Source organism: Sciurus vulgaris (assembly GCF_902686455.1).
Source record: "Sciurus vulgaris genome assembly, chromosome: 6".
Classification (NCBI taxonomy): domain Eukaryota; kingdom Metazoa; phylum Chordata; class Mammalia; order Rodentia; family Sciuridae; genus Sciurus; species Sciurus vulgaris.
Window position 1 is genome coordinate 110,514,140 of NC_136466.1, and position 27,453 is coordinate 110,541,592.

Below are 27,453 nucleotides of genomic sequence, written 5' to 3' on the forward strand. Positions count from 1 at the left end.
TATTCTTCCACCACTTCAAAAAATCAATACCTGCCAGGGCTACCTCTATCTAGCTAAGTCTGATGGTCATTTCTCAATATTTGTCATCTGCTGTCCACTTAAAACGTTCTCTACTCAAGGCTTCCATATTCTTTTCCTTTACATTAATTTCCTTTGCTGACTCATACTTCTGGCCTCTAAATGCAGGGATGCCCCAATTCTTTTCCCTCAGTTCCAGAGCCTCTGTCTTTCTCTTCCTCCTTCCTCGGCTTTATCCTTGTCCCCCTCCCTCACCACCCTTCTTCTTTTCTCTTTGGCACTTGGGGATCTAACCCAGGGCCTTGTGCAAGTTAGGCTCATGGTCTACCACCAAGCTACACTGCAGCCTCCTTTCTTTTTATGTGATTTCATTAAAGTCTTATCTGATATTCGCTGATGGATCTTCAGTTTATGCTTTGAATGCAACCTCTGCCCTGAGCTCCAGAATCATATATTCAATTGCTTATTAGACATTTCCACTTGAATTCCAATAGGCCCTTCAAATGTAATGAGTTTAAAACAGAACGCTGGAGTTTTCTTCTGTTTCTCCAAACCAGCTCCTCTCCATATCCTTTCTATGTATGTGGCACCATTTTACACCTCACTGCTCAGGCACAACTCCTAAAACCATCCCTGATTTCTTTCTCCCCTTCATACCCTGTGTCTGATTGTAATGAGACAAGGAAATAATAGGAATTGTTATAGTTGTGTGTTATGTAGTAATAATAAGCTGTATTTGGTATTTGCCTGGACTTGTAAAACTAAAATGAAGGCGCCTGGTGACAAACTTGCTGTGTGGCAGGATGACACTCCTGAACAATGCCGATATGAACCTTTATCTATGATTTGAGTGGTGGCTCCTAGTATAGTCGTGTTCTGGTCTTTTTCAATGAAGACCAGAGCATGACTGGTCTGAAAATCACTACTTAAACCCCTGGACTTTTGGAGCAAACTGTCAGCAGCACCATGACCAGAGGACCCACATCGCTCTGTCTCTTGACTGCCCTGGCTGCTGTTCACTCCATCTCTGATTGATGATGGACCGTTGTCATCGAGGCCAGACGACTGATCACCTCTCCCGCAGTGATGACTGTCACCCAGCCTCTGGCTTATCAGACACCCAAGGACATCCAAAGACATCCAAGGAGCTGAGAGAGGCTACAGCTGAGAAGAATCCCCTCAGTCTTGCTGACTGACTTCTTGGCTTAGAGACGTTGCATTGAGTAAGTCCATGGGGATTGGACTCTAGGTGAACAAGGGAGTGAATCTTCAATGTATTTGTGACTTGCTATTATTAGGAATGTCAAGTTGAGTGTGCATTGCATGAATAAAATCCACTTATTGGAACCAAAGTTGATTCCTCTCTTACTGCTCGCGACACCGATCCATTAATGAGCTGTTGGATTTAGAATCTAAATAGATCTAGAGCCTAATCACTTTGGTCACTTTCACTGTTGTCACCTAGTCTCTGCCATCATCTTCTCTTGCCAGGAGTATTCAATCCTGCCCCTCCCCTCTCCAGGGAGAGGGTACTCCAGGGCCTCTCACATGCTAACCAAGTGCTCTATAGGCTTTTAGGTGCCCTCCCAATTATTGTCCCACTATAATCACTTTTCACAGAGCAGTCAATGTTGATCTTTTAAAAACCCAAATCAGATGATATCATTCTACTGCTTTAAAATCCTGTATTGGCTTCCTTAACTCTACCTCCCTTTCTGACCTCATCTTAGACCCTTTGTTTGGTCACTGCACTCTAGCTACACTGATCTCCTTTCCAAGTACTTGAGCAAATGAACTTTACTGAGTTTATTGTTGATCTTTACCATGGTCTTCTCTGCAGATCTTTGCATGACTGTTTCCTTTAGCATATCCAGGTCTGTTCAAATGCCACTTACTCAGAGAGGACTTTTTGACCTCTCTAGATGAAGAAGATGCCCCCTCTCCCTACTGCAATCTACCTTAATTATACTTCCTAGCATATATCTCTATCTAAAAAGGTCTTATTTATCTCCTTGTGGTCTATCTTCTCACAATAAGTGCCAGGAGAACAGCAAAATTACTTGCCTTGTTCACCACTGTAACTCCAGTTACAATCTAGAAGAGGGCCTACTTCATAATAGGTGATAATAAATGTTAAATAAATATATACATGAGGCCAGTGGTACATTCTGTTACTGCTGAAATCTGGTGCTACAAAGTGGGCAGAAGGTGCTCATCTACTGAAATCTTGATGTTATCTGTTTTATAACAAAATAAATGAGGCTGAATATTTTATTTATTTATTTATTTATTTATTTATTTATTTATTTATTTTTGCAATATTGGGAATTGAACCTAGGGGCACTCTACCACTGAACTACATCCCAAATCTTTTTATTTTTTATTTTAAGATGGGGTCTTACTAAGTTGCTGAGGCTGTCCTCAAACTTGAGATCAGATCTTTCTGCCTCAGCCTCCCCAGTCACTGGGATTACAGGCGTGTGCCACTATGCCTGGTTTGTCTGGATACTTTATAAAGAAGAAAGGTTTATTTAGCTCATAGCTCTGGAGGTCAAGAGCATGACACAGGCATCTGCTTGGCTCTTTTGAGGGCCTCCTGGTAGATGGCATCACAATGGCAAGTACACATGTGAGAGTGTAAGCAGAGTATGAGGAAGAGGGATTCATGGGAGGTGCCAGACCCCCTTATAACAATCCATTTGTGCAGAAATAATCCGGTTCCATGAGCCCTTCATTATCAATTCCAAGGATGGTGCTCCCACAACCCAATTACTTCCACTAGGCCCCAACTCTTTAAGGTTCCACTACCTGAACACCTTCATGCTGGAAACCAAGTTTCCAGCACATAAACTTCTGGGGGACTAACATAGTAACTGGTGACTCAGATCCCCACCCAGTCCTCATGTATCTTCGAAGATGACCAAGCATACTTCCTCCATTCTTAGCTTAGTGTGCCTCTTGTTTGAGTTTTTATGGTACAATTCCTTCTACTCTGTTCTTCTACTTTATACAAGCAGTCTTCTCCTAGGGAAGCCGCCTGCTTCCAAGAGAACTGTTTCAGAAATTGCTATGGACTCCACTATTCCATGAACGCTCAAATCCCTGTGCTGAAGGAGGACACTCCCAGTGAATCTAGGGCAGTTTTCTTATGAAAGAAAAAAAGAAAAAGAGAGAAAAAAGAAGAAAGGAAGAAAGGAAGGAAGGAAGGAAGAGAGAAGAACAAATCGAATTTCTTTGAGGTTACCCTTCTGGAACAGTGATTCATTAACTTATTCATTTAACTAATGTTCATTCATTGCCAAGTACGTGCCAGGCAATTTTTCATGCACATTATTGTTATAATGGTCATTATTTCCATCATGTGCATCATGAGTCTTTATTAGATTGTGAATTTCTTAAAATTATAAAATCTTTTTATTTTAATAAGTGCTCAATAAATATTTCCGACTAAATATATGAGTTAACAAAAAGATATTAAAGACAATTAGACCCAATTATATATATGTTAAAACAAAAAGAACAAGGATTGCTCTTTAAATTGTACAATGTTGTTATATCAAAATAAATTTTAAATGTTTAATAATTGTTGTAATCTCACCACCTAAACATATACATTTTTTATTTTTTCATATTTCCTTTTTGTCTGTTTACGGGCACATTTTTACATTTTATAATGTTAATGTTTTCCATGTCATTGTCTGCCTTTCCACTTAACATTAATGACAAACATTTATGCTTTTATTACTTTTTGACTCTGTAATTTAGTACATTCTCTTTTCTTGTTTTTGATGCCCCATTGTGTTCCTTGTGGTCACTAGCAGTGTAACACCCTTGAACAACCTGTCAAATGTTTTTGTGCTTCTTCCACAACTGCCAGTTAAGGGAACCCCTGGGAAAGTACAAAACATTCTGGCAGAAGGGATGGTGCCATATCAGGAAGTGGCCTGTCAAGGTCAGATGTACTTAGGAGAGAAGAAAGGTGTGCTGGCCAGCTGCTCTGAACTGAGAAGGTTGTACACAGGGATAGGTTTAGCTCTATTTTGAGTTCAATTAACATGTTTCTTCTACCTCTTGGTCCTCATAGTGGCCTGCCTGGCTACCATCTGCTAGGATTTTGCTTTCAATGTGCTGCTATTGAATGGAGAAACAAGAGAATTCCAAACTTCTGAGATCTACAGCCTTTTAGTGAAGCTCAGCTATTTTGCCACTTGTTACCATCGAGCACAAGATGAGTATAGAGAAGAACTCCTGCACCTGACATAGGATTCTGCCAATAGAAGGAATCAGTAGGAAACAGAGGTTTACAGGAGACCATTTCTGTCACTTTCATTCTGGGGACAAGTAGAAGTACATTTGCAAAATTATTTTGAAAACAAACAGGAAAATGTGTTTTACTTTGTAGTCAACTCTTCTGAAATGGAACTAGTTTTCAATACAGTTTTGAGGAAATGACCCTTGGCACTAAATGTTGATTAATGTGCTTTGAGCTGTGAACCCAGTCTTGGAAAGGGGAGCTCATATTAAGGAGTGGAAAGGTAAAAGTGCTTTGGGTGCCTTGCCTAAGAGATTGAGCCCTTAAATCTTGGAGGCAAGTCATATTTTATAAATCAAAGAATTTAGATTTAGGATATTTTGTGTGAATTTTCCCTCTTCTATGTACTACCATTTATCAGGTTATTATTTTTTAACTTTTTGTATTTTCTTAGTTGTAGATGAACACAATACCTTTATTTTATTTATTTATTTTGTATGGTGCTGAGGATTGAACCCAGTATCTTATGTGTGCCAGGCAAATGCTATACCACTGAGTCACAAATCCAGGCCCCTCAGATTATGTTTTAACAGTGCAAGAATGCTTTGGACTATATGTACATGCTTGGGTCAGAGTTTGAATATTTTAAAATTTTATTTTATTTTCATTATTAAAAACACTCTGTCCTTTAAGAAGCATGCTCAAGTTCAAAATAATTCTTTTGAAAATATTTAAATATTTTGAAAATATTTAAAATAATATGGGAAAATTAAACTAAGTAGGACTTAAATAATGATATTTTCTATAAGCTCTAAGGCCTAGCATGTATTAAAGAGCATGAGTAAAAGAATGGAGTTACTGCATATCCAAGGACTCATCCACCTTGACATTTCTGATAAGCTTAATCACTCATTCATTCACTGAACACTTACTGACTATGAGGTGACAGGTATTACGGGCAGTGAGCTGTACACTGTTGTTATCTATGTCACTTTTTAATAATTTGAAAATGTATTTGGATAAGCAAGAACTAAATGTGTGTGGCACAAACACTTTAAGGCATGTGAGTGTTGCTCTTTCAGAGTCTTATCTATGCTCTGCCAGAGTATCTGTTCATCCCTGGAAACCTCACTTGAGAGGACAGAAGGTGACTGATACCCACATTCTTCCTATACTACATCATCTTATCTGAAACATAGTCACCTTAATCACTGTTTATGAAGTTCCACAACTTAAATATGGCATAATTACAACACATAATGTTTTGGCCCTAAAGGACCTTACGAATACTTGAAATACACAGAATATTTATCTTCTGTAAATGTCAGAGTAAGATGTAAGAGTACAAATAGATCCAGTGTAGCATATACAAATATTGTGAATACTATGCTAGTCAGTGTTTTAATCACAAATTGAAACACCAAGAGAGAGAAAATCCATGCTTGACACTACTGGAAACAGTATTTTGTTATGCAAGAATCTACTGTACTCAAGCTGAGAGGAGAGATTTAACAAGTTAACTTCTCTCTTACCCAAGTACTCCTGCTTAAATTCTGCTTGAAGTTCAAAGCAGTCTATCTCTAATGTGGATAGCCATACTACCCACATATTTTCACTTCATTTGGAGTTCACCTTTTGTTTTGAAAATATATGGCAAGAGATAAAGATCTGAATATTCTTGGTTATGGGAGAAGGAATTTATTGTTATGAGTGAGTGTAAGACATCAGTTCATAAGTGACAGAAGAACCCATGTGATTTTTAGAATAAATTTTGTGTATGTCTCAGAGAGAGAGAGAGAGAGAGAGAGAGAGACACGGCGGGGCCGGGTTGCTTATGAGATCCTTGAAAGCATTGCATTGGGTCCAGGATTGGTTCTTTTTAGTTACACATGACAGTAGAATCCATTTTGACAAAATTATAAAAGCATTGAATGTATCTTGTTTTAATTCAGTTCCCAGTACCTCTCCTTCTTCTTCCCTCCCCCTAGCCTTTCCCTTTATTGATCTCTCTGCCATTGACCCATAATTATATTTTTTAAATTAATTTCTTATGGATGTACAGATGGTGAGATTCACTGTGGTGTATTCATATATGTACATAGGAAAGTTATGTCAGATTCATTTCACTGTCTTTCCTTTTTCTATCCCCCTCCCTTCCCTTATTCCCCTTTGTCTACTACACTGAAGTTCTTTTCTTCTCCTGTTTTAGTGGAGGTTAACTTCCACATATCAGAAAAAACATTCAACTTGTTTTTTTTTTTTTTGGATTGACTTATTTCACTTAGCATAATAGTCTCCAAATCCATCCATTTACTTATAAAGTCAGTCATTTTTCTTTAAAAATTAAAATAATTGTTGATAGATCTTTATTTATTTAAATGTAGTGCTGAGGATTAAACTCAGGGCTACACATATGCTAAGCAAGTTCTCTACCACTGAGCTACAACCCCAACCCCAGAGTCATTTTTCTTTATGGTTGAGTAATATTCCATTATGTGTATATACACCATTTTCTTTATCCACTCATCTGTTGAAGGGCATCTAGGTTGGCTCTATAGCTTAGCTATTGTGAATTGTAATGCTATAAACATTCATGTGGCTGCATCACTGTAGTATGCTGATTTTAAATCCTTTGGATACGTGCCAAGGAGTGGGATAACTGGGTCAAATGGTGGTTCTAATCCTAGATTAAAACACACACACACATTTTGGTTGTAGATGGACACAATTCCTTTATTTATGAAGATGGAACCCAGTGCCCCTCACATGCTTGGCAAGCTCTCTACCACTGAGCCATAGCCCCAACCCCATTCCTAGATTTTTGGGGAATCTCCATACTGTTTTCCTGAGTGGTTGCACCAATTTGCAGTCCCACCAACACTGTATGAGAGTACTTTTTCCCCACACCTCGCCAACATTTATTGTTATTTGTATTCTTGATAGTTGCCATTCTGACTGAGAGATGAAATCTCAGTGTACTTTTAATTTGAATTTCTCTGATTGCTAGAGATGTTGAACCTTTTTTTCATATATATGCTGACCATTTACATTTCCTCTTTTGAGAAGGGTCTGTTCAGTTCCTTTGCCCATTTATTGACTATCTTTTTTGGTGTTAAGTTTCTTGTATAGCTTTTGAGAAATTCCCAGTTATAATTGCATTGGCTGCATAAGTAATTGGGTTTATTTTATTTTTTTTGGTGTTTTTTTTTTTTTTTTTTTTTTTTTTTTTTTTGCATATTCTGGATATTAATGCCCTGAGGAGCAGGTGGCAAAGATTTTCTCCCATTTTGTAGGCTCTCTCTTTATCCTCTTGATTGTTTCCTTTGCTGTGAAGAAGCTTTTGCATATGATGCCATCCGATTTGTCGACTTTGATTTTGTACTTTGGGATTCTTGTTAAGGAAGTTAGTTCCTGAGCTTATATGTTGGAGTGTTGGGTTTCCATTTTCTTCTAGCAGATGCAGGGTTTCTGGTCTTTGATCCTAGGTCTTTGATCCACTTTGAGTTTTGTGCAGGGTTAGAGATAGGGTTAAATTTCATTCTACTACATATGGATTTCCAGTTTTCCCAGCACCATTTGTTAGAGGTTCTCCTCATGTATGTTTTTGGTAACTTTGTCAAGTATGAGATACCGTATTTATGTGAGTCTGTCTGTGTCTTCTATTCCATTAGTTTTCATGCCTGTTTTAGTGCCAAGATCATCCTGTTTTTGTTACTATAGTTATGTATTATAATTTAAGTTCTGGTATTGTGATACCTCCTGCTTCACTTTTCTCAATAAGGACTGCTTTGACTCAAATAGCCAATCTTGTTTCATTTATACTCTTTTTCATTCTCATTCCCATGAATTACTCCTGATTAAATCCTAGATGCCTTATCAGTACATATTTATTTCTAGAAGATATCCTTAAAAAGATATAAACACAGTACCATTATCAAATAAAACAAGTATTTCATTTTCATCCATATGAAAGCATTGCATGGTTTTAACTTTTATTGCATGGATAAAAATAATGTCTCATAAGGAAAGTTACATTGTAATGTCCATTACGTTTGAAACCAAAGATCTGGGAAGGTATGAGGTATATTGTTGTTAAAGCTACACTAAATCTATTTGTGGGGCTTGGCCTCAAGAACTGCACGCAGATTCTGGACCTAGCTAACCTGGTGACAGTGAACTTGAGACTTCCACAAGTTTTTTTTTTTTTGCTTTTTGTTTTTAACTTTGGAAAGAAAGGTGTGGTAAGGGGATTTAGTTCCTGTATTAGGATAAGGCATGTCAGAACTTGTTTCTTTTTCCAAAATGTACAAGTTGCCAAGAGAACCATGGACTTTATGAACACGTTCTAGAAGAGACTTGTTTTTGACCGCCTGGGTTGGGGAAACTCGCTTGTTTCGGTCACGTTCCTACCCTGGGCAGGCGGTTCCGGCTGGCTGGCTCCGGGCGGGCTAGAGGTCAGCGGCTCCGGCCTTGGTGCTGAGTCTCGCGCAGCTCCAAGGCGCTCCGGCGACACTGGGCGTTTCCTCCCTTTCCGGCCTCAAATAGTTTTGTTTTGGTTTTTAGCTCCCTGTCAAGGAAAGGCACCCTGTTGACCAAAGGTTTCCCAGTCTCCTCCGGGTGGCCAGCCGCCAAGTTTCCTCCGTCCCAGCTGGCCCAGACTTTGCTCTGTTCGAGATCCTCGAAGGCCAGGGAAGCGAGCCTGGCGGGGAGGAAGGGGCAGGGTCCTTTTCTTCGCTCCGTCCCCGGACCAGAGCCCATCGCACCGCAAACGGCGCGGGCAGTCTCCGGGTGACTCCTCAAGGACCCGGTTCTTCACCATTCCCAAAGGAATAATCAGTGAACCTGGCCCAGCCGGACGGTGCAGAGGGCGACCCAAACACGGGCACCGTCCGCGGCGCATGCGCCCTCCGAGGCCGAGGCGTCTAAGAGTTCGCCCGCAGCGGCGGCCGCTAGGTGGCGCATGCGCCTTGGAGGGTGCGGGCCGATCTCTGGGAAGAAGGCGGTGGCGGCGGCGAAAGGCGGGGGCGCCGTGGGGGCCGGGTCCGTGTTTACACAGCGGCGGGCGGGTGCGGACGCGGACGCGGAACCCAGCGCGGCGGCGGCACGATGGTCATGGCGCATTTTGTCGAGAATTTTTGGGTAAGCGCGGGATGTTGGAAACAAGTGTGGGTTTCGGAGTCCGAGCTTTCGGCGCCCGACCTCGGCCTGCGTGCGCTTCGGGCGGCGGCGGCGGCGGCGGCGGCGGCTTCTCCGGCAGGGCGAGCGTCCTCGGACCGCAGCCTCTCAGGTCCTGCCTCACTGAGGTCCGGCGGGCGACTGGTCGCCGACCGGTCGGGGTTGCCGGGCTCGCAGCCCTCCTGGGAGCGGGGACTGTCAGCGAGGCCCGAGACCCGCGGCGGGGACACCGAGGGACCGCCCGCCGGCGGGGCCGGGACAAAGCGCCGGATGGGGCGGGAGACGGGAGCCGGCCCCACCGGAGGCTCCGGACGTCGGCGCGCTCTGCTCGGGGCGTGAGCGGCGCTCGGACGCGGAGGACGGGCCCGGCACGGAGCCTGGCGCTGCGAGCCAGGGAGCGCCGGGGCTCGTTGTCTTCCCGCGCCGCAGGCCCGCGTCTTAGCGCGTCAGCCCCCCACCTTCTCCACACGCAAGCCAATGCGGGGCTGGACTGGATCAACACTTCCTCTCGGCCTCGCAGCTCTGCTAGGCTCGTGGGTCTGCGCCCGGGACTTTGCCTCAAGGCCTGCTCACAAAGCGCACGAAAGTTGATTTAATGTAACTGAACTCCCTGGGCTTAAATGCATGGAGATCTCCCTTAGTCCTCTTTCTCCCCTTCCTCATTCTTTCCACGTATCTCAACTTGGTATTAGTTTCTTCTTTGAGAGAATGACTTCTCAATCTCCCCGTGGAGTGTTTTTTTGCATTTATTGTTTATTGTAATGGGAAGAAAGTACACAGTTCAGGCATGTACAGGAACGAAACATGTTTACTCAGGTATTTTGGGTGAATCTCATTTTTATATCCTGACAGTTCCAAGTACTTTAATTCTATTTTGGCTAAGGTAGAAATGTTTGAAGGAGTAATTTCTCAGCTTGTAAGGAGGGTATATTAAATTTTTAATTCTAGGTGTTTCAAGCATAGATATGCTTCGTAATAAAAACAGATAGTTACTTGTCTTGAATGTTCCTTCTTTCCCACAAACTGAATGTATACTAGATATTATTTATTAGATACTACTAGATATTTACTAGATACTATATTTATAATATTTATATATAAATAATGATATATATTTATACTATTTACTAGATATTATTTATTATTATTACTATGTATTTTGATACAATTCACATTCCAAACGGTACACCCACTTAAAGTATACAGTTCAAGTTCAAGGGTTTTTCATATTTTCATAGTGTAATGCAGACCATCACTACAATTAATTTTAGAACAATTTTATCAGAAGCAATCCTTTACCCATTAGCATTCACCTCCCATTTCCCCCATGTCTCTGTTCTAGGCAAATAATCTGCTCTTTGCCTCTCTAGGTTTGTTTGTTCTGCACCTATCATATAAATGGGACCATTGTGACTGGCTTCTTTCATAATGTTTTGAAGGTTCTTCCATAAATAGTGTGTATTAGTGCTTAATTTTTTTATGACCAGATAATATTACATTTCACATTTTACTCATCCACTTATCAGTGATGGACATGTGGTTTGCACTTTGGTTATTATGAATAATGCTATGAACACTGTTGTGCACGTTTTTGTGTGAACATATGTTTTCATTTCTTTTGGGAATGGAATTGCTGGGTCATATGGTAACTCTATATTTAACATTTCAGGGGACTGCCAAACTTTTCCAAACTGGCTGCAGCATGTTACAATCCCACCAGCAATGTCTCAGGATTCCAGTTTTTCACTTTGTCATCCACACTTATTATCTTTTTAATTTTAATGTTATAATGGGGAGATGTGAAATAGCATCTCATTGTGGTTTTGATTTGCATTTTTATATGGCTAATGATGTTAAGCGTATTTTTGTTTGCTTATTTCCATTTTTGTGTTTTCTTTGGAGAATTGTTTAAATCCATTAGCGTTTTAAAATTGTCATTTTATTACTGGGTTGTATGAATTCTTTTTATATTCTGGATACACATTTCCTATTAGATATATGATTTGGAACTATTTTTTTACCATTCTGTGGACTATCTTAATAACAGCCTTTGGAGCACATAGTTTTTAATTTTGATGAAATCTTGGTAAGTTCTGATTTATTTACTTTTCTGTCACCTGTGCTTTGTTGTTGTATCTAAGAAGCCTTTGCCCAACTGAAACTTTACTCCTGGATTTTCTTTGGAAGCATTTTATAGTTTTAGGTCATTTATTTAGGTTTGTGATTCATTGGAGTTAATTTTTGTGTGTGGTGCAAGGGTACAATTTAAGTGTTTGCATTTGTTGAGGTCTTTTTTTTCTATTAAATTGCTATGGCACTCTTATCAAACATCACTTGACTATAGATGTATGGGCTTATTTTCCGATTTTTAATTTTATTACATTTTTTATCCTTATGCCAGCCACTACTATGGTATTTTGATTACTATAGCTTAGTGTAATAAGTTTGGGATCAGGAGTGAGAGTATTCTGGGTTTTTTGTTTTGTTTTGTTTTTTCCTTTTTAAGATTATTTTGTCTATTCTAAGTCCCTTGCATTTCTATATGAATTTTAGGACTAGCCTGTCAATTTTAAACATGTTGTTTTACAGTGACAATTTAGGATTACCATTTTTTTTTTTTTTCCCTATGTGTTTGTTTGTTTTCTAAGTCAAAGTCAAATTCATTACTCAGGATCTTTGGAGGTCCTGATCTTGGAGGTCTGGACATTTTAGGCATGTTTCTAAGAAATATGTGTGGGAGAGAGACATGGAGAGAAAGACAGACAGACATAGACAGCTATCAAGGCTGTTTTTCCTGGCCTTTGTAGGTGAAGCACATAACCTCCTCACTGAAATATTTATGGTTTACTGTGTAGGAAAAGACAGGGCAAATTCCCCCAGCCCACCCCACCTTTTTTTGCAGTGCTGGGGATTAACTAGGACCTCATGCATGCTAAGCAAGCATGCTATCACTGAGCTAAATCCCCAACCTGAGAAATGGGGATTTTTTTTTTTTTTTTTGTATCAGGGATTGAAACCAGGAGCACTTAATCCCTGAGACATATCTCCAGCCCTTTTAATTTTTTTTATTTTGAGACAGGATCTTGCTAAGTTGTTTAGGGCCTTGCTAGTTGCTGAGACTGGCTTTGAACTTGTGATCGTCCTGTCCCAGCCTCCTGAGTTGCTGGATTACAAGTGTGGGCCACTATACCTGGCCTCGAAACACTTTTCTAAATATACAGTTGTTTAAAAATTGATGTTCTTTTGAATGTTTTGCATATTTTTGATGCATTAATGTTTTTTAAGTTTGCTAACATAATTTCAAATCGTGTTTTAGCATTTTAAACACGTTTCCTATTAATTAAGTTTTGTGGCTTGTTTAAAAATATTTTTTCCATGCTGAAAATTGAACCCAGGGCCTCATGCATGCTAGGCAAGCACTCTACCACTCTATACTCCAGCCCAGTTTGTAGCTATTTTCTGAATATTTTTGTAATATTTTTGGTGTTCCCTGTTTGACCCTATTAATAGAGGAATGTGAATATCTGAAATCTAGAGAGAAACCTAAATTTAATTTGTGTTTTAGTCTTTGTCTATGTTTCCACTGTTGAGCACAAATAGTAAAATAGACTGCATTTTATTTTATTTCCCATTGGGGCTGGAAGCTCAAAATTGAAGCATGAAGAGCTCTAGAGGAATCTAAATGAACTAGGAAAGTCTAGGAACTAACTAAATAACCACTTCTGGGAATTTGATAGTTGTCTGTTTAAAACAGCTTAAAAATTTACATAGTTCAGGGTCATTTATGAAATAATTCCTTAAAATTGAGAATTTACTATATTAATTTCACTCCCCCATGTTTAAAGTGACATTAAATTTTTTATCAATTAAAAAAGAATTGTTGATGTGTAGTAAGGGAAACCTTTGAAGTTTTAGGTTTCTAATCAGACAACCTATTAATTGTCTTCCCCCTACATATATAGAGGCAACCTTTTTGTTGTCGAATTCTGTTAGAGGAAATTTTGAATCATTGAAATTAACTTCAAGTTTGTTGGACAGTTGCAGTTTCTTCCTTATTCTTTATATTTTTTTCTGAACTAGAATTGTTGCTAAATTAAAAATTCCTTTACTTAATACCAGACTTTGAAGAAAAAAATGTATTCAAAACTTCCTACTCACCAGGTGTTTTGTTGCTGATAAGTCAGTTGCCACAAAGTTTAGTGCTATTGATAATCAAGCTGAAAATGTTTCTCTTCTATTAAATTGGACAGCAAAAATACTTTTGATACCAGAAATCCACACCATTGCCTTGAATATGTAAAAACAGTTGTTAAGCCTTAAAAGATTATGTGTAAACTTTAAAGGGGTATTAACCAACGTTACAGTTAAGTAACTGTATGCAGTGCCTTTCTCAAAGAATTGAATACTAGTTTACAGTATTCTTGAGATTATATCAGTATTGTACTAGAGTAATTAAAATGACTTAATGCTTTTTATATAAAACTAGATTAGTTCAGTAAAAGCATTAAAGGAATGAATTTCATAGCTAATCATTAAGGGAAAATATAGGCACAATATGCTTGAGTTGAATACTGTATAAGCTTCATTTTACAAAGTAATTTAGTCTATATATGAGGCATTTACACAGATACTAAATATTCTTTAGTAAATGTCATATTGTAGCAAACTGATGGTTTTTTTTTTTTTTTTTTTTTTTCTTTTGCAGTACTGGGGATCGAACTCAGGGCCTTCTGCTTGGGAGGCAAGCACTCTACCAGCTGAGCTATCTCCCCAGCCCAAACTGATGTTTTTAGTTAGGTGACTTTTTCTAGTTAGCAAAAATTAACATTTATCTCAGGTATTTTTATTATGAAATTTTCCTTATTTCCCTTACTGTTTAACCAGTGTAGAAGTCTCATTTCGTTTGTTTCTTACTGCATGGATATTGACTTACATTAAGTTAAATTGGAGTGCTTGGATATAGATATCCAAAATTTATTCTGTCATTAGAAGCTGGGAGGATTAAAATGGTTTTGAAAAATCTGGAATTGCTATTAATAGGACTTTGAAATCCAAAACATATATATTAAAAAAATTTTGTTTTTTTTGTTTTTTTTTGTTTTTGGGTTCTAAGGATTGAACTCAGGGGCACTTAACCACTGAGCCACATCCCCAGCCCTTTATTGTATTTTTTATTTAGAGACAGGGTCTCACTGAGTTGCTCAGGGCCTTGCTAAGTTGCTGAGACTGGCTTTGAACTCAACAGTCCTCCCGCCTCAACCTCCCAAGCCACTGGGATCACCCTGTGCAAAACATTATATTTTTGCTTGATTATCTAGTCTGAATTTAGTATCTTAAATGAGAGATTGACACACATGTTCTTTGGGGTCATTTATGCATATGAAAAATTTAAAATATATATCTTTAGAAAATTAGTAGAGATGATGAGAGGAACCCAGAATATAGATAGTCTATTTTTTTTTTTTTTTATAGATAGTCTTTTTATTATTTAAGATTCCCAAATATTGTAGTTTGGGATATCTGCTTAGGATGCTATCCCATCAGATGATATACTAAAACTAAACACAAATGCACATATGTATATGTATTTACTTTATACAGTTTTACAGATTTGTAAACCATTTTACATGGTTAATTTTCAAAAGGTGTAAAAGGAATTTTATAGTAAAAAATCTCCTACTATCTAGATCTTCCAAAAGGAAGTCACTGTTGCCAAATTTTTAGTAACTTTCCAGAGATAATCAGTGTATATAGAAGCAAATAACATTCACTAAAAAAAATGAAACAAGTATTATTGTATAACTATTAGCTTGTTAGCCAGTCCCAAATAATTTTCACTGCAACACGCTATGAAAATGCAGACCATAGATTCATCTAATTTGGTTCCATTAGACTTGACAAGTAGACATTCTAAAATCACAGAATTTTAGATTGCACTAAATTTTACTGTGAGATCCTTAGGGGAGGTTTGTTTGTTTTGTATTTTTGCCTAAATTTTTGAAGAAATTTAAAGTGAAAAATCAATAGTGGAGTTTGGGTTGTGATTCAGTGGTAGAGTGCTTGCCTAGCATGTGTGAGGTCCTGGGTTCCATCCTCAGCACCACATAAAAATAAAACAAAGGTATTGTGTCCACCTATGACTAAAACAAAATGTTTAAAAAAATCAATAGTGAGTCTGTATAAGTTCAATTCAGAGGAATGGTTTTTGAACATTGATATTGGAAAGGATAAAAATTTGATATTTTTTCTAGCCCTACCCATTAAGTCCTAAATACTCTAACCCTTTCAGAACTACTTAAATTATTTAGGCAAAGGATGGGAAAACAATTATGCTTTGAATTATCCTGCACATTTGATTAATATAAGGTATTTGAAAATAGGGAGATACTCGTGGGAATATCTCTTAAAATTATCCATCCTGATATCATAATTCTAGAACAGTTTACAGAAGCCACCCTTAGAAATCCAAATGGAAATATGGTGCTGTAGGGACTTATAAAGGAAAGAGGATAAGTTTGGCTTTCAGTTTTCTAAGTGAGGAAGAATTAAAGGATATTAGAGTTGGAAGAATTTTAGTATTAGTCTTGTCCACAAAGGTAGCATAAATTGATCAGATGTGGCAGATACAAAAAGACCAGCGTAATAGCTGCTGAGACTTATTGGGAAAGGTGCTAGAGGATGTTGCTAGAATGGCCAGATTAGCAAAAATGGAATTGGGAAGTGATTAGTGAACTGTGTGTTGAAATTGAGAAGATATTTGTGCTTCCTCATGGAATTGAAGGAATAAAAGTATGGAAGCTATGGAAAGAATGTTTGCTTGATTTTAGGGAAAAGAGGGAATGTATAACATAATTAAAGCAAGTTGGTGGTGATGGGTTTTAAAACCAAGGAATGTGAGTTTTTAGTTGGTTGAAACAATATGCTTAAGTACAATTTTCTTTTAATTACAATTGTTGCTATCTGACAGGTAAAACACAGAAGAGTACACAATAAGAATTACCTGTACCTCTCCCTTTAACTTTTAATTATCTTTAGAAATGGAAAAATCAAGATCATTTGTACTATATAATTCTGTATCTTTGTACATCTTTAAGAAAATATTTTTAGATGTAGATGGATGGATATAATATCTGTATTTTTATGTGATGCAGAGAATTGAACCCAGTGTCTCACATGTGCTAGGCAAGCCCTCTACCACCCAGCCACAATCTCAGCCCTGTGTCTTGATACTTTTAAATAATACTACCTTTTTCTCATATGATTAGTTATTGAAAAAATTTTCAGTGATTGTATAGGTTGCCATGAAATGGATAAGCTGTTATATTTTTGATCCCCACTTTGGATACTTAGATTCTGCCCATTTTTTCCCACTCATGAATTATACGGACTAGAGAGTTAAGTACTGTTGTGAACAAGATTCTTGCTTAAGAAAGTACCCTTCTGTTTCCTGGAAGAGTAAAGAGTTGAGAAAGCTGAAATTAAACTTTTTTTTCATTTTGAAAGTAATGATAAGTAGTTTCTAGATTATTACAGAAAATTCAGAATTAAAATTTTAAAAATGATCTCACTACTGCTTGCTTCTGCTGTTTTTACTGAACCCCATATGTATCTACTTAGATAGCTTTAAGGATTTAACTAAATGGAAAGAGATGAGTTATAATTTAAAAAGATTAGGGAGGAGTATCCGAGGGGTGATAAAAACCCCTTTTTAAAATGAAATGTTTTTAAAATGTAATGATTTTTTTCCCTTTGGTCAACCAACAAATGTGAGTCACTTTTGTACCTTCAGCAAATAGTTCTGACTGCTGAAAATTGCTCATTCTACTTATTTTAATTACTATTTTCTGCTTTAGCAATATCTTGCCAGTGACTCTAAAGAATACTTTTAAAGATCCTGACTGAAAATTTCAGTATATAAACAAAATGTTGATTAGAAGGTTATAACTTGTGATGTCCTGTTTACTTACAGAAGAACTGCTTTCATATATTTTAACCTCCTCTTACTAATTTTCAAGGCAAAAATGGCATGGGAGGACTGTCATTGCAGATTTGTTGAATTCCCATCAAAATGATCTTTTTTTTTTTTTTGCGGTACTGGGGATCGAACTCAGGGCCTTGTGCTTGCAAGGCAAGCACTCTACCAGCTGAGCTATCTCCCCAGCCCTCAAAATGACCTTTAAAGGTTCTTCACTAGAAGGGCTAGTCTAAGAAAAAAGAATCTTTAGAAATAGTTAAATGTTACATAATGTTTTCCAGACAACACTGGATAAAGTGACAACATGTATTAGCCCATTAAGTCCCAAGTTTTCATTTCTGTGAATATTCCAACAAAATTGACATAGGTATGTTAAAATAGGTTGGACATCATGATCTGAAGCTCATATGTCCTTTATTATCATTAAAAATTAAAAATGCAGATTGTTCTATAAATAGAACACTAGGACAATTTAGTATATTTTATACATGTAAGCCATCCTATAATTAGGACATTGGGTGAATATGATACCTGAGATGCTGGGACAAAATTGATGTTATATTTTGTAGTGACTTGTTCATAGTTATCTAATAAATAGAGCTAAAGTAACAGGGAAATGTAGACAGGGCAGGAAGTGATGATATTTAGTTATTTATTTTTGAGGTGATTTGGACATAAGGATGGTTTAGGCATGTCATTGATACTTTACAGGAAGCACTTATTAACCCTTCTCTCACCCCTCTTAAAGGTGTGAGAAAAATTTAAAAATTTAAAATGTTTTAAAAATTAAAAAGGATATTCAGTGAAGCCATCATTTGAATTCATTATGCAGTTTCCAATCTATCTTCTGCCTGTTTTCCAATTCTTATTCTCATGAAGAGTGAAGAATATCCAGGTTTTTATTTTTAGTGTTTAACTTATTGTTGCCCTTAAAAAGTTTGTTGAAGAAGTTTCAAAATCATTTTTTTCTTAAAGAATAAGTATGCTAGATTATTATATGTATTTATTTTAAAGTATAAAGTTGTCAAATTAAATAAAAAATACCTTTGGGTTTTAAGAAATAGGCCTAATGACTTATTTAAACGTTTTAAATTAGAAATTTCAAGGTTGCCTTACTTGTGACCTCTGTATTAGACTAGAAAAAACTTAAACATTTTTAATAAATTAACGACTTAAAACTTTTTAAGCAAAATTTTGATTTGATAATTTAAGTGCAAAACAATATGATAACATATATCATTTCATATGAAAAGTAACATCTTGCCTATATGTGTGCAAAAAGGAATCTGGACTGATATACATCAAACTGCTAACTGAAATCATCTTAATTAATTAGAGAAGGAAGAGGAAACAATAGGTACCAAGTAATTTATTCTTTTAAAGGTCTTGCATGATTCTGAACTTATAATCTTCCAAGGATGCGAAAACAACAACTACTACTACTACTATTTTTTTTTTTTCAAGTTAGGAATCATTTACAGAGATTTTTGATTGTTCGGTGCTGGAGATTGTGAACCTAGGACCTTGCACATGTAGGCAAGTTCTGTAGCACTGAGCTTCAGTCCCAGCCTGGTTTGCAAAGATTTTTAATACTCTTTTGGTGGTATTAGAACAAGCTTTGATTTACTTCAAGTCATAGCTAGTGGACATTAAATGAGAGTACTACTTCTGTAAAATGTTTTGAGATAAAAGATCCTAAGTGCAAACCTTCATTGAACCAGCAATGGTATTGATCGTGTTTTTGTCAGTTAATAATAAAATTGCTCTGTAAGAATTTTTTGATTAAGAAGGGTAAGCTGAACTCTTCCAGAGTTTTGTTAGATACTTAACACAGGACCTAGGAAGGGAAATGTATAAAAAGCATTTACTTAACTTCTTAAAAACAATTTTATTGATATATATTTTTATATGCCTTGTAATTCACTCATTGAATGTGTGCAATTCGAACTGGGGGTTGGAGCTCAGTGGTAGAGCATTGCCTAGCATGTGCAAGGTCCTGGGTTTGATCCCCAGCAACATGATATAGAATTCAGTTCATTGTTTTTTGGTAATATTCACTGATATGTGCAACCATCATCAAACACAATTTTAGAACATTTCCATCACTTTAAGGAGAAACCTCTATCTTGCCTCTCATCCCCTACCTTACCTTTCTGCCTTCAAGCAATTCATTCATTTACTTTCTGTTTTTGTAGATTTCCCTATACTGGACTTGAAAATGTAGTAGTATGTGGTTTTTTGAGACCTGTATCTTTCACTTAGCATAATGTTTTCAATGTTCATCAGTGTTGTAGAATGTACCAAAAAAGGGGGAGGCCTCTTTTTTATTTTTTATTTTTTGGTACCAGAGATTGGTACTAGGGGCACTTAACCATTGAGCCACATCCTCAACCCTTTTATCTTTTATTTTTATTTAAAAAATTTTTTTGAGACAGTGTCTTACTAAGTTGCTTAGGGCCTTGCTAATTTGCTGAGGCTGGCCTTGACCTTGTGATCTACATCCTCAGTCTCCTAAATTGCTGGGATTACAGGCATGCACCACCACTCAGCCTACTTTGTTCCTTATTATGACCCAATAAAACTCCATCGTATGGGTATATCACTTTGTTTTTATCTACTCATCAGTTGATGGACATTTGAGTTATTTCCACCTTTTGTCTATTGTGAATAATACTACTGTGAACATTCAGGTGCAGATTTCTTTGTGGACATGTATTTGCTTAATTCACAAGAACTGATCAAATTAATGAATAAGTCAGCTAAAAATAAGCCTGATGAGCACTGATGTACGTACCTACTCTTAAAAATTTAGCCACTTGGGTATGGGTTTCTTTTGGGGGTGGAAAACAAAATGTTATAAAATTAATTGTGAAACTTGTGTATTTAATATGCTGTCATCTTTTTATCTAGGCTTTAAGGTAAGTTTTGACATGGTGACAGTAAAACCTAGGTTTTTTGTCAAACACCTCAACTTTGAAGTGTTTTAATAAAAGGATATATGTATGCAAATATGTTTATCCTATATGGAGATGTGTGTGCGTGTAGCTGTATATGTCTATATAAAATATATTCATTTGAAATATTTAAATTATTAGTGTGTTTCAAAGAAAATGTTCACGATCAATAAATATCTGTGTTAATAAGTTTGTGAAATTGTATTAGAGAAAATGGTGCCTAGCAGTCTCACTGCATTTTTTGACCTTTGTATTAATGAATTTCCAAATAGAAGAAATAACAGATGGATTTATAACTAGGCAAGTTGTTTATGTTTAGTCATTAGTGCCTCTGACGGAGGTTCCTTGTGCATCATGGTATTAGGATGAGTATTCTTTCCAAGTTAAGAATCGAGGGATGGGTTGTGGCTCAGTGGTAGAGTGCTTGGCTAGCATGTGTGAGGCACTGGGTTTGATCCTCAGTACCATGTAAAGATAAATAAATAAAGTTCTAAAAAAATCCCTGGGGGTGTGGGGGAACAACTGAGGAGTAGAGTAGCTAGTACTGTTTCCTAAGGTATATTACTGTTGTTATACTAATTTTACTATGTTGTTTGCTAAATTTACTAGATTTTACTATATTATTTGTATCAAGTAAATGATCCTCATTCCTTCTACTGGGAATTCCTGGGTAATATGCTGTTTGGATATCTGGATTTCCCAAATAAATAACTTACTCCTTCAAGGGCTTCTTAAATCAGAATACAGATTCTGAAGGTAATTTAATCCTTTTGTGTTAGGTTTCTATGGTCCTGAGGATTGATGCCCTGGGCTTTTGAATGCTAGATAGTTGACCTACCACTGAGCTATATAACCTCAGCCCTACATTTTCTTGATTTTTGTATATAGTATTGTGAATGCTCAGTATCTTGTTACCTTGCTAAATAGATGGCCTTTGAGTTCGTCTTTAAAAAAATTTTTTTTTTTTTAGTCTTTCCGCTGTGAGCCTGGTAAATACTTATTTTAATAGTTTGTGTGCTTGTTTGTAATAGCTCTTCACTTCCAATTCTTTTCCAGTTTGCCCTTTAATTTTTCTAATGTGATGCTAGGGATCAAATCTAGGGCCTTCCACATCCTAGACAGGCACTTTAAAAAAAATTTTGTTTTTTAGTTGTCGATGAACCTTTATATTATTTATTTATATGCGGTGCTAAGAATCGAACCCAGTGCCTCACACATGCTAGGCAAGCGCTCTGCCACTACCCCTAGATGGGCACTCTTGTACTGAGCTGTAACTCTTCCCCATACTTTAAATATTTATTATGTACATTAGGAACTCAGGTACCCTAATTTGTTAAAATTATGTGCAAATGAGAGCCTTGGGGCATGAGAGCCTCAGACTTGGGTTTTATATTTTAGTGTTTTTGTCTTTTCAAGGTTCACAGCTCTGTTACAGAAGTCAGTGTAACTACAGATATGTGTAGTTTCTGTGTTATATTCAAGTAATGGAATTTTTTGGAGGATTCAGATCCTTCTTTTTTTTGTCTGTAATTTTATTTATAAATGTGCATGATGATATTTTTGCTAAAAAGCAGTGGTTACCTCTTACCTTTGGCTGGAATAAATTTGCTTGAAAACCCCAGCATAAATAAAAAACTAAAATTAGATAACAAATTTTTTCTTTATATTAAGCATGAAAAGTTGCAGAAACCCGATGGAAATGTTTGGATTCATAAGAGACTATGGTTTCTGTTATAGCTCAGTGCTAAAAGTGCTTGCCTAGCATGTGTGAGGCACTGGGTTTGATCCTCAGTACCACATAAAAATAAATAAAATACAGAAACTGTGTCCATCTACAACTAAAAAAAGGTATCAATGGGCAATATAAATTTAAAAAGACACTATGGTTTTATTTTTGTAATGATAAGTAGATGTGGCTGTTCAAAATGCTAAGGATATTGTTTATATTATCTTATTACAAATGCCACATTTTCATTTTTTGTTGTTGTTATGGCAGTCACTTGTATGCTGACAAGCTGATGGGTTTATTAGATATCACTTCAACATAACTGGAAGTTCCTATGTTTCTTGTTTTGGTGAACTGTTGAAAAATTGTATTCCAGAGTGTTTAACACTTGCTTTATGGTATTGCTTTTATTTCCAACAAATTCACTTCTACATTATTTTCACTCAAGAAAAATAAAACTGCCAATCTGTAAAGAGATTTGTTTAGCTTATAAATGGTCGTTTATTTCACAGATTAAATTGACATTTCTAATGTTTTCTTTGTTGTGATTTACTAATTTAGGATTTATAGGATTAGCAATAAAGATTTTCTAGAATAGTGTAGTGATCTGAACTATTACTCTGATTAGTTGAAGACTAAGCAGATAACCTATTTCTTATCTTTTCTTAAAATTTATTCTTTCCAAGCTCTCTCAAGTTAAGTTTACTAAAGGATTTAGAATAGGAATTATAAAGTGTTTTCTGGTGTCTAATGCTTATTTGATGAATAAATACTATGGCATCTTGACTCAGAGGTCAAGATTTAGTTATTTTAAAGCACAAACTCTGATTTAGAGTTTCTTAGTATGTTTCAAAAGAATCGAAGTGGGATTTCAAGTTTTAAAAAGTCTGCTAATCTTTTCTAAGGCTGCATTAAAATTTCAGACTTACATTCATTAGTTATGCCATTATGGGTGATTATGGGGTATAAGCAGATGTGTGTACATGTGTATATCTGTATATATAATAAATTACATTTATTAAAGCATGTAGAATTGCATTCATAACAGTTTAAAATCATACTGTGAATAATAGTGGTTAGATTAAGGAAAAACAACTTACCAGATCATAAGATTTGTATACTAAGATAAGCATAATATAGGGTCATTGTATTCTCTAGTCATTTTTATTTACCTCTTTCTCTTTTTGTTAAACTAAATATCTAAACTAAATATCAAATATCTTTTGAATTTTAGGGAGAAAAAAATAGTGGCTTTGATGTTCTCTACCATAATATGAAACATGGACAGATATCAACAAAAGAACTAGCAGATTTTGTAAGAGAAAGGTATGTCTTTTTTTTTTTTTTTTTTTTCGGTGCTGGGGATGGAACCCAGGGCCTTGTGCTTGCAAGGCAGGTATGTATTTTTGATAAGTAATTTGTTCAACAATTATCAATTTGAATTTTAGAATATAAGTAATTGAACAAAATTTGGTTGGATTTAGGATAATCAAAGGATACTTTTAAAGTATGTACTGTAACTCTGTGTGTGTGTATTATATTTATTTGTTTCTTGCTGTACAGGGAATTGAACTCAGGCATTTTTCTCCTTAGCTACATCCACCCCTTTGTTTTATTTTATTTTTAACTTTTAGACTGGGTCTTCCTCAGTTGTTGAGGCTGGCCTCAAACTTGTAATCCTCCTGTGTACCTGGGATTATAGGTGTGCACCACCTAGCCCACCTATAATTATATTTTAGAGTAGAGAGAGAGTGTGTGTGTGTGTGTGTGTGTGTGTGTGTGTGTGTGTGTGTGTTTTAATCATCTACATACCTGAGGACTGTATAATAGTTTGGAGTGGCATTGCTAAATACTTGGTTTACAAATTACTGCTTAACAATATTATTACGCATTTTTCATCGGATATGTTAGCAAAAGCGATGCAATAAAAGATCGAGAAACATTTTAGGATAAATTATTGTCATTAAACATGCTAAAATAATTTGAAATACTTAAGTTTTCTGAACTCATAGGTTTTAATTTATTTTTTTGGCAATGAAGATTGAACCTAGGGATGCTTTACCATTGAGCTACATCCCCAGTCCTTTTTATTTTGAGACAGGGTGTCTTAAGTTGCTGAGGGTTTGATAAGTGACTGAGGCTGCCCTTGAACTTTTGATCCTCCTGCCTCATCCTCCTGAAAGTCACTGGAATTACAGGCATGTACCACTGTACCCAGCCCTAGGTTTGTTTTGTACCAGGGTTGAACCTAGGGATGCTTAACCACTAAGCCACGTTCCCAGCCCTTCTTATTTTTCATTTTGAGATAGTGTCTTGCTAAATCGCTTAGGGTCTTACTAAATTGCTGAGGCTGGCTTTGAACTTGATCCTCCTGCCTCAGCCTCCAAGGCCACTGGGATTGCAGGTGTGTGCCACTGCACCTGGCCATAGGTTTTAAATCATGTGTTAATAATAACTTGTATTAAAAAGTTGTAACTATATATATATATATATTTAAATCCTGTAATGTATAAATTGATTGCTTTTAAGAATATATAAATCAATTTAAAAACTATTAAAAGTCAATATAATTTGATTGTTTTAAAATCAAACAGTACCCAAAGCTACTGTATTCCTTTGAACTATTTTGTGGCTAGCCCTGCTTGGTAATACTTTATATGGATATATTTAAAATCTTCCTTGTTAACAGGAATTATTTGCCTTTAAACACAGTGCTCCATTTGTACATTTATTTTTTTCAAAAAAAATTTTTCCAGTGTCTGCTGTGTGTCAGGTACGTTTCTGTATTCTGGGGATATAGTGGTAAAAGATACAGGTTTTGTCCTAATGGAATTTACTGATTTTCAGGAATTAGGAAATGAGAGATTTCACCTGAGACCAAAATTTCTCTTTTTTTCACCTTTCTCCTGGAGTAGAGAGGGAGTCCGAAAGCTTTTAGTACTCTGTATAAAGCTGTCGAGTCCCTGGATTCCACATCATCATTGGCAGGAGTAAAGGAGAGGCCCCAGAACTGTGCATCTCCTAGCCTTCCCTAGTCTTTCTCTTTTCCCTGAACACTCCTCACTGTTATCACTAAATATCTTGAGATCATCAGGACACGTAGCATCCCTTTGAACTCTGTTTATGTCAGTCATAAGATCTCCAGGACTCTTGAGTCATCCTTTTGCCCAGAGTCTGAACCCTTTCTTATTATGTGGACAGTGAGACAACCCCTTCTCTCCCTTCCCTATTTTTTTTTTTTTTTTTCTTCCTGGCATTTATAACTATCTGGCATAAGTAATATTTTACCTGTCTCTCTTTGACTAGAATATAAGCCCCATAATGGTGGGAAGTTTTTGTCTGTTTTCTTTATCTCTAACACTTTATTTTGCAGTACAGATGATTGAACCTGGGGCACTCTGCCACTGAGCTGCATTCCTAACCCTTTTTATTTTTTTTTGTTGTGAGTAGGGTCTCTTTAAGTTGCTCAGGCTGGCCTCAAACTTGTTCTCTTCCTGCATCAGCTTCCCCAGTAGCTGGAATTACAGATGTGTGTCACCACACCTATCTCCTGCACTTTTGATGGTGCTTGGCACTGAATAGCCCCTCAGTAAAAATACTTAGAAGAAATGAATCTGCAACTTCACTTTCTGATCCAAACCATCAATATTTTTGCCTAAATTCTAGCAGAAGCTGCTAACTGGTTTTTCTGTATTCATTCTTGTTCTCCTATAACTTATTCTCTGCACTGTAGTCGTTTTTTGTTTGTTTTACTCCAGATCAGTTTGTTACCTCTCCTGTTTAAACGATTTCAAGGGTTTGTCAAGGTAAGCCTGAATTGACTGACCTCAAACTACCTTTCAAGCCTTGTTCATAAGACTCTTCCTTATTCTTTCCATTCCAGAGATATTGGTCATTTTATTGACAGGCCAGTCCTCTAATCTAGGATTTGTATATGCTTATTCTTCTCTTAGTTAATGCTGTTTGTCCCTTAGAGCTTAGTAATGGTGGTCATTTCTCCAGGGATGCCCTTCCTGATCTCTCTGATGAGGTAAAAAACACTTACTATAATCTCTCTTTATGTCATATGTCTGTAACATTTACACATTTTTATAATTAGTTATTTTGTTTCTGTATTTTCCTTTGAAACAGTATTCTGCTGTGTCCCAGTGCCTAAAAGAGAGCCTATCTTAAATAAATCATATTTTTGGAAGGAGTGAATGGGAAAGAAAGGAAGAAAGGATAAACATATAAACATGTAATATGTTCTCATTTAACTGTGAAAACTCTTAGATCTCATTTTACAGATGAGAAAATTGGGGTCCTGAAAGATTAAATAACTTACTAAGTTAGTCATTCAGATTTTCCTCCCCTTCCTTCCTGTCTTTTCTCTGGTAATTTGAAGTTTTGTTATGATTACTGATTTAGGACTTATAAAATTTAAGAGCAATAAAGACTTCCTAGAATTGTGTAGTGATTTGACTGTTATTCCCACATAGCCTGTTTCATCTCTTTTCCTTAAAATTTTTTCCCTTTTCTATCAAGTTTACTGAAAGAATTATTTTTCTGATAATTTATATACAGATTCTTCTAGATTTTCTTTGTATACAATCATGTGTGAATGAAACTTTATTTCTTCTTTTCCAGTTGTTCCTTTTATTTATTTTTTTATTGCACTGGTTAATAACAGTATATTTCTGATAGAAATGGTCATGTTGAGCTTCCTTGTCTTGTTTCCAGTCTTACATTACACCCTTAAATATGTTCTGTTTATTCTAGTTTTGTCCAACTGTTTTTGGAAATTATGGCATTTATCTTTTATATACTATTTTACAAAGTTTTAAAAAAAATATAAATGGGTTTTTAATTTGACCAAATACTATTCTTGCATGTAGTAAGATGATATGATTTTCCTTTTTCTCCCCATTAACCCTTTCTCCTGTATCCCCCCTACTTCTGAATTACATTGAGTTTGAATATTAAGCCAATTTTCCATTTTGGTTATAAAACCAACCTGGTGGATCCTTTTTATATATATATATATATATATTTTTTTTTTTTTTTTTTTTGGGTGCTGGGGATTGAACCCAGTGCCTTGTGCTTAAAGGCAAGCACTCTACCAACTGAGCTATCTCCCTAGCCTCCCTTTTTATATGTTGATGCATCAGTTTGCTACCATTTTATTGAGAATGTTTGCATTTATGTTTGTGAGATTGACCTGAATATTTCTCTAAATGTTCTTGTTAGGTTTTGGTATAAAGGTTTGGAGAATATACCTTATTTTTGTATTCTCTGAAAAAATTTATGAAAGATATTTTTCCCTTTCTGTTTTCTAGAATTTACTGATAAATGCATCTGGGCTTGAAATTGCCTT

The 27,453-nt window shown here is 36.3% G+C and overlaps 1 protein-coding gene across 1 annotated transcript in view; it reads left to right on the forward strand.

The window, feature by feature from the left end:
* The first annotated feature begins 9,250 nt into the window (after positions 1-9,250).
* FCHO2 (FCH and mu domain containing endocytic adaptor 2) overlaps positions 9,251-27,453 on the forward strand; it is a 142,560-nt gene continuing 124,357 nt past the window's right edge. The window contains exons 1-2 of the mRNA XM_079146111.1: positions 9,251-9,409; positions 23,335-23,426. Of these exons, the coding sequence (XP_079002237.1) occupies positions 9,377-9,409; positions 23,335-23,426 (125 nt within the window). The 5' untranslated portion in view covers positions 9,251-9,376. The remainder of the gene's footprint in view (positions 9,410-23,334; positions 23,427-27,453) is intronic.